General features: G+C 31.5%; 1 protein-coding gene across 1 annotated transcript; it reads left to right on the forward strand.

Annotated features, from left to right (window-relative positions):
• The first annotated feature begins 3,495 nt into the window (after positions 1-3,495).
• Positions 3,496-7,034, forward strand: LOC110636401 (probable serine/threonine-protein kinase At1g54610). The gene is made up of 6 exons (XM_021786097.2): positions 3,496-4,940; positions 5,026-5,310; positions 5,387-5,926; positions 6,004-6,098; positions 6,183-6,285; positions 6,488-7,034. The coding sequence occupies exons 1-6, from the start codon at positions 4,572-4,574 to the stop codon at positions 6,836-6,838; spliced, it is 1,743 nt and encodes a 580-aa protein (XP_021641789.2). The 5' UTR covers positions 3,496-4,571; the 3' UTR covers positions 6,839-7,034.
• The last annotated feature ends 1,754 nt before the right edge of the window (positions 7,035-8,788 follow it).

Genomic DNA, 8,788 nt, shown 5'->3' on the forward strand with positions numbered 1-8,788 from the left:
TTCATTTCCTCAATTCTCCAAAAAAATTATATAAATTACTATATATATATATATATATATAAAGCAAGCAGGTATTATCAAAAGGTTGACATAAGACATTCTCTTTCAAGTATCGTCGTGTGAAATTCTTTCTTATATCTTTCTATTATATGTAAGTTATAATTTATTTAATATCTACCCTCTTGATATTATAATAATACTATCATAAGTTATAATATATTAATATAAATAAATTATATATATTTATATCTATATTATATATAGATAAATTTTAATTATTTTTATTAAAAAGTTTTAGAAATAAAAGGTAATAAAAATAAAATATACAATAATTAATAAAAAATTTAAGATATTATATTCTTTTTATATCTTAAAATTAATATATATATTAAAGGCAATTCCCTAGTTTTATATAAATCAAATAGTGATGCTCTATACTATTTGAAGGGAAGGCATTCCAAATGTAGATGGGATTTAGTTCATGATTTAAAATTTTGAGAAGAAGTCCAAAGATAAGGAATGTCGGCAGAAATTCCTTTTCTATCATCATGTATTAGGTTGAAAAAGAAAAAGAAGCGGCCACTTGGAAAATGACACCTTCGTTTGTACTCTAATATTTTTTTAAATAGAAAATTGAGAAATTAGAGACTCAAACCTAAATTTATCAAATTGATGCACTATTTGATCACTAAAACTAAGTCAATCTAGGCAAATTAGACATTTTCAAATCTTTTCTCAGAAGTTTTAAGCATAATAAAGGGAATATGCCTATGTGATGAAGTCATTTCTTGTCTTTTTGATGGGTTGAAATTGAAAAGAATTGGTTGCATGATAAGCATAAGGTTCCATGATTAGGGTTTGAGAAAATTGATGCAGACCAGTTTCTTCATGACAATCATTACTACTACTGCTACTCAAAGGAGGCTCTTTAGAAGCCTTTTGGGTATGCAACGATACATTAAATTTAACATATTATACTCATAAAATTTAAAGATGATCCTTTGCTTGTACATAATATACAATAAACATCACAATTACAAATTAACTTTGATTTGATTTATATTAATTTAAGCATCCAAATTATAACCAAAAGCATGATGACAAATTAAATTAAAAAAGCAGAAGAAGAAGAAGAAGATCACACATCAAAATAGTCATCAACGAGCTTGCTCTTGATCCACTTGAAGCTATTTCTGAAAGATGATTTGAGCTTACCTTCCATGGTGTACATATTATATTGAGCCACTCTCTTTCTTCTCTTCATCTCAGGGTTGCTTGAGGGTGCTAGCTCATCTATTTTGCCAGTGGCTGGACCGTTAAAACTATAAGATTTAGACCGTTCTTCAAACCCCAGCTGGATTTCTGAATAGGCGTGAGAGTAAGCTGAGAAAGATTTGCTCTTCTCCATGATCATAAGAGCACGTAGAGGAAACTAGATCCTAAATTCTATTATATAGAAGAAGCAAGAACATGGAAAATCAATGTTTAGTTTTGCACGTTAGTGGGATGTACAAGGGCAGTGACGTCTGCTTCAATTTGATAATTACTACATTAATTCTATATTTATTTTTCTAATCAAGGGTGTAAATTAATTAATTTTGTTTGATTTGATGGGGAAATGATGCATGTGTGTGGTGTAATATGGATATGGTGGGTGACAATATAGGCTATGGAGGGCCATATGCATTATTATTATTATTATTAAGCTATGTAATGAATAAATTTTTAATTTTCTAATGAATTTGTTTCTAAGGCTTCTTGCGATGGCAAATTGTTACAAGTGGAGTCTTTTTAATAAATTAAATTTTAAATATAATATGTGAATATGAAAAAAATATATAAATTATACACATATATAAACTTTCTAATTACAATAAAAAATAAAAAAAAATTAATAAAACATCAATAAATAATTAATAAATAATTAAACTTTTATACCATTTAAAGCAATCAAATTTAAAATAAAAATTTATAGAATTAATTGGCTGTTAATTTTCTAAATTATATTTGTTTAAATCTATCTTAAGTTAACATATAAAATAATTATTTTTAAAAATTTTAGAGAGAACAAATGAATAAATAATATATTTATCTTAATTTTCTTTTTTTTTTTTAAAAAAAATTATCTCATTCGCTAACACTTAGCTCTCCCAATGATGAGGTTGCTTATGAGTGGTTTAGGTTACCTACTTCATAATTTTGTTATTTAATTAAAATAAAAAAATTAATTAATTTTAATTAAAATTAACCAAGATGTGGAGTGGCTAAGCCCTCAATCTCCAATGGATTTTGGAAAGGCAAAAATTTCCAAAAAACTCATACAAACCTTGTAGGTGCCTGCTTTGTATACACATACCATAAATATATATACACACATAGACTACACTGATCATTGATTTGACTCGCATGAGATTGTCAGCATACCCACAAATCATTACACTTAAAGCTAGTGGACACTGGTCAATTCTAATGCCAGTGGTGGGGAGTGAATTAGTGCTATCCACGAATGCAGGGAGCATATCAGCTGTCATCGCTAAGAAAGTATGGCAGAAAATAATTAGTAATATCAAACTTCATATATATACAATCTTCTACTCTTGATTACCAAGAATTACATTGCAAAGTTATTCAAGGCTATTGATGCCCGAAAAAATCAGCGCCACCCTCAACATCATCAACTTTGATGCTTCCACTTTTGTATATTAGTTCTTTTCCATGAACAAATTCAATATCACATCAAATTTCACCTTATTCTTATAACATGGCATGAAGTCATGAAACAGATAACTAATTAGTCTGACAAAGAGTTTAAAAAAGAATCATCGTGGTTGTCGGTACGAGTGACCAAAAACCCTATATAAGATTGAATGTTCAATTCTCTTTAATGGAGAAAATTTAGACCTAACTTAGTGGATTAAGAGGTATTTGTAGTTAGGGGTAAATACTATTTGGTTTGAACTGAATAAATTGAACTGAACCGTCTTACTCTGACAATTCAGTTCGGTGTTTAAGATAATTCGGTTCAGTTCGATTTTAGAGAGAAAAAAAATCAGTTAAACCAAATCGAATCGAATTACTTTATTAATTTTTAAATTAATTTATTTTTATATAAAATTTATGAATTATAAGTAATTTTATACATATAAATTATTTAATTTCATTGATTAATGATTATTAGGTTCAAACCAATGTCAAAATTAAACTAAATAACTTGAAAATCAAGTCTAAATTAAAAAACTGATCAAAACTCAAAAACTGATTGGTTCAAACCAAACCGAATTGAAATAGAGTGATTCAGTTTGATTTAATTTTTTTATTCATTTTAATTCGATTCAGTTTCTAAAATATAATAATTCGATTTGATTTTGTTTTGTTTAAACCAAAGGCTCAGCCCTACTTGTAGTTTACTAAAAAAAAAGTTTAAAAAAGTTAATGTTCATATAAGAATAGGCTTAACAATTCCTCAACTTTTATTGATATACAGCAAATTGTATAAGATGGATTACAGTTCTGAACTCTAAAAAACATGGCCTAGAAGTGATTCATTGACAACAAGATTGCAGAAGCCTCATATACAGGTAACACCTATCATACCTCAGTTCCTTCAGGGGAAAGCTGCAAAATTTTTGAAGGAATTATATAAGTTAAAGCATAATAAGAATAATACCTACCTTCAAAAGAAAACTGACAATATACCACATTGTCTAAAACCTTAGGATTACCATGCACGTACAACATCTGCCACTAACTAATTACCTGCAAAATATGTTCTGTTTTTCCTTCTCCTATTTTTTCAGCTCAGTGTTTTGAGCCTTCGGAGCTGCTTTTGCCGATTTCTCTTTCTGTTCAATAGATTCTAGTTACTTATTATGCATAAAGTAACATATCATTAAAAGTGCAGCATGATCGCTAAGATACTTCATGATCTTGAGCTTTTTTTTCTTCTGTTAATCGAATTCTTTCCTCTTTTGTGTTCTTCTTCTTCCCCGCTACTATCTTTGTACTATTCTTGTCAGAATTAATGTTAGCTCAGGTCTGTTTTACAGTCCCACTCATCTGTTCCATGTTAAAATTTTCTCTATCAGGACGACTTACCTGGTCCAATGTCACTGAATCATAAAAACGAAAATTAAACAAGTGCAATTAATGGTCTCTGTGAAAGAGCCAATTCGAGAATGGAGAATTTTTGCTTCTGGCTCTGTGACTGTGTTCGTCTTCGAATAAGCGCGGGATTGATGTGGAAGGGATCTGTTTCATTAATTGTGAAAAAAATATATGTATGCATCGAGAACGCAGCCCAAGTCATTGATAATGGAGAAAATAGAAACAAGCCCTTTTCTTCGCATTGTTCTCTCCAATCCTCAAGGCGGAGAATGCTGAGCTAGACGCGACAAAGTTCCAAAACATATGCTGGCCAAAGGACGGCCAAGTATACCCTTGCCTTCACATTTCTTATATGATCAAACAATTTGTTGCCAACCCTTAATGCCATTTTACTTTTCCTTTTTCTTTTCTATGTCACCTAGCAATAACAGCTTCACTTCTCCACGAAAAGTTGAGGATTTTGAGAGATGGGTTGTGTTCTTACCAAGAGATCCACCACCTCCCCTCTTAATCAGAAACTAGAAAATTTGAAGCAGGAACGAGGTTATGTTGGCAGACCTAATAATGGGCGGGGTGATCCTGTAGGGAAGTTGTTTAGGCAAGACGCAGACAACAAAAGGGTGGTAGTCCTAAATGGAGTCGGGGAGAAATTGGTTACTAGAGAAGGAGCAAAGAATGATGGTGTTAGAAATGTCTCGCAAAGATTTACTTCGAAGAAGATTGGCGGAGATGAGCTTGTGGATGGATGGCCTAAGTGGCTTGTTGATAACATCCCCACAGAAGTTTTGGCTGGTTTGGTTCCAAAGAGTGCCGATTCTTATGATAAGCTAGCAAAGGTTAGAGCTTTGTACTGTTATCAATTTCCCTTGCTTATCTATAATTATACGTAATCTGAATTGTGCTTAAGTTTTCTTTCTGCAGATAGGCCAAGGAACTTACAGCAATGTGTATAAAGCCAGAGATAGAGACACTGGGAAGATTGTTGCTTTAAAGAAGGTTCGGTTCGACACATCGGAGTCTGAGAGTATTAAGTTTATGGCAAGAGAGATAATGATACTACAGAAGCTAGATCATCCTAATGTCATCAAGCTCGAAGGACTAGCCACATCAAGGATGCAATACAGTCTTTACCTTGTCTTCGATTTCATGCAATCTGATCTAACTAGAATCATCTCCCGTCCAGGCCAGAGGCTAACTGAACCACAGGTTCCAACCTCCTCCTACAACTTGTAAATTTGTAGCTTGAATTTGATCATCGGTGATATGGGTGTGTTTGATACAGGTTAAATGCTATATGCATCAACTGCTTTCAGGCCTCCAGCACTGTCATGAGAGGGGAATTCTACATCGAGACATTAAAGCTTCCAACTTATTGATAGACAAAGATGGGAGGCTGAAAATTGCTGATTTTGGGCTTGCTAATTTCTTCATTCCTAAACCAAAAAGACCCCTTACAAGTAGGGTGGTAACACTCTGGTATAGAGCTCCAGAGCTGCTATTGGGTTCTACAGATTATGGAGTGGGCATTGATCTGTGGAGTGCAGGATGCCTGTTAGCTGAAATGTTCATTGGTAGGCCAATTATGCCTGGAAGGACAGAAGTTGAGCAACTTCACAGGATTTTCAAGCTTTGTGGCTCACCACCAGAGGATTACTGGAAGATAATGAGACTACCAACAAGTTTCAGACCACCACAACATTATAAACCTAGTTTTCAAGAAGCTTTCAGGCATTTTCCTGATTCTTCCTTTGGTCTCCTGACCACACTTCTCGCTCTGAACCCAGCATATCGTGGTACTGCTACTTCTGCTCTTCAAAGTCAGGTATGCACATCGTTGCTTTCCTTTATACTCTACCTGATTCTGCATCTGAAAGGGTAACAAAGATTTTTCGTGTACAGTTCTTCACTTCAAGCCCATTGGCGTGCGAGCTTTCAGGTCTACCAGTAATACACAGAGAGAAGGATGAACCAACTCAAGCTAATGATCGGAAGAAGTATGTTGTTGTTTAGAAATGATTAAGTAAAACCCTTTCTGGATTAATGAATGGATTCCCTGACTGTGTTATTCCATCTTATAGGCGCAAGAAATCAAGAAAAACCTCTCGAGAAGGTCATGAAGGCCATGGGAGGAGGAGCTTGAGTACTATACAACCCAAAGAAGACACTGAATCTTCTAAAGAGGTAAGAATCATTCCTCAATTACTTTCTTTCCTAACAATTAGTTTATCACAAAAACAGGATTCTATTTTGTTTAGCTAAGAATATCATCAATCTAAAGAAGGAAAAGAAAAATAATCTCATATCCACAAATTAAAATCAACCCCTCTGCCATTAGGCTACTAGTCTAGTGATCAAATGCAAGTTCTTCAATCTTTTGTTGTAGTTGGAGAGGTGCTCAGAGTCCAACACGAGTGGGCAAGAAACAGGAAACAGTGCAAGTAGTAGCACTTCTTCTGGTTTAATAGCTATCAGGGAAGAGCAAAAACTACGTCCATCATTTTCTCCTGGTCGCCCTTCTCGCCAGAACAGAACAATGAGAACAGAGGCTCATCCTAATGCAATGAGGAATATCCAAAACTTCACCCTTTTACAGGCCTCCATAACAGATATCATCAACCACAATGCAGGAGGAGGCAATGGAATGCCTGGTTATCGTAGGTCTATTTCTACGTTGGACCTTCGTACTCTTGATCCAGACAAGATTTCAGAACTCTTTGGATTGGATAAAAATTAAGCTATTCTTGATCATTGATCATGTATGTGCAAGCAACTACTTAATTAAATTACCAATGCCGTCTTATAAAGATGTGTGTGTGCATGCGCGCCTGCACGTGCTACTTGTTTGGTTTTGTACTTAAATGTAGAGATTCAATTGCAATGAGGAGTTGGTCATGATTGTTTATTTTAAATGTATTATATTTTTATCTTAAATGCATTATCTTGATGAGAAATTGTTGCATACCTCTTCCACTATTAATTCAAGATATAATCATATGAATTTTATATATTCAAAAAATAAATTTCATTGTATATTTTGTGTGTTGAGTCCATAATAGATCGAATTTAGACAAAAAAAAAATTTTATATTTATTTAATTTTAATATTATAAAATTACTTTAAAAATACCTTTAATTTTGAAATATATTACCTTAAATTTTTAATTCCATTGTAATTTTATTTTTCGATTATTGTTCAATGAAATGACTAATTTAATATTTTTAGTCTGTCAATCGCATACCAAACATAATAATTTCATAATTGAATTAATTATTATTATTATTATTTTTTGTTGTTTGTACTTTTACTAATTAAAATCAACTATTAGCTGCGTTTATTATCATATTCATCAAGCGTATTAAATTTTAAATTAAATAATAAAAAAAAAGATGAATTCCAAATCCAACAACTTTTACATAAAATTCAATAAACATCACAATTACAAACTTTAATTGGATTTATAATAATTTAAGCATCCAAATTAGCCAAAAGTATGATGAAAAATTAAAGAAGAAGAAGATCAAACATCAAAATAGTTATTAACAAACTTGCTCTTGATCCACTTGAAGCTATTTCTCAAAGATGATTTGAGCTTACCTTCCATGGTATACATATTATATTGAGCCACTCTCTTTCTCCTCTTCATCTCAGGATTGCCTGAGGGTTCTAGCTCATCTATCTTGCCAGTTGCCGGACCGTTGAAGCTATAAGATTTAGACCGCTCTTCAAACCCTAGCCGGATTCCTGAATAGGCATTAGAATAAGCTGAGAAAGATTTGCTCTTCTCCATGATCATAAGAGCACACATAGAGGAAACTAGATCCTAAATTCTATTATATATATATATATAGAGCAAGCAACAACATGCAGAATGTTTAAATTTGCAAGTTAGTTAGTGGGATGTGCAATGGCAGTGACGTCTGCTTCAATTTTATAATTAATTACTACATTAATTCTATTTTTATTTTTCTAATAAAGGGTATAAATTAATTAATTTTCTTTGATTTGATGGGGAAATGATGTGTGTGGGATATGGATATGGTGGGAGACAATAGGCTATGGAGGGCCATCTGCATTATTATTATTATTATTAAGATATGTAATGAATAAATTTTATTTTTTAATGAAATTTGATTTTAAGAATTCTTATTTGAGATTTTAAGTTTGCAAATAAATGCAATAATTTGAAAAGAAAAATAAAAAAAATAAATAAATGTAGAATGTCGTCTTTTGCAATTTGCAAAGAAAAACGACACTAGTAGTGGCCAAGTGTAGTATGACGTTAATGTTACACCATTTGGTTTAGGTTGCTTATTTTAAATTTTAGTTATTTAACCAAAATAAAAAATTTAATTAATTTTAATTAAAAAATAAAAATTTAAATTTATTTTTCGAATGCCCAAAAATAAAGCTGCGTAAAAAATAATTTTAACTGAAAAAATCAGATCTAATGAATCTAATCTATTTTTTAATTTAATTGATTTATGCTCTATGTATTTAATATTTGTTGATTTTATGAATTTCATAAAATATTAGGCGAACTATATGAACTTAAAATCACGCCCAAACAATAAAAATTTAAATATTAGAAGGTTCAACAAAGCAAGTTTAAAATAAAAATTAAATCAAACCCAATAAAAATTTTTTAATTTAATTTAATTTAATTTTATAATTAATAAATTTAATT

The sequence above is a fragment of the Hevea brasiliensis genome, chromosome 7 (genome assembly GCF_030052815.1).
Source record: "Hevea brasiliensis isolate MT/VB/25A 57/8 chromosome 7, ASM3005281v1, whole genome shotgun sequence".
NCBI lineage: Eukaryota > Viridiplantae > Streptophyta > Magnoliopsida > Malpighiales > Euphorbiaceae > Hevea > Hevea brasiliensis.

Bases quoted from the DNA above. Each gene is read 5' to 3' on its own strand.
- LOC110636401 (XM_021786097.2), top strand. From the start codon at position 4,572: ATGGGTTGTGTTCTTACCAAGAGATCCACCACCTCCCCTCTTAATCAG. The intron at 5,311-5,386 runs GTTCCAACCTCC...TGTTTGATACAG, and splicing joins AGAGGCTAACTGAACCACAG to GTTAAATGCTATATGCATCA. The intron at 5,927-6,003 runs GTATGCACATCG...TTTCGTGTACAG, and splicing joins CTTCTGCTCTTCAAAGTCAG to TTCTTCACTTCAAGCCCATT.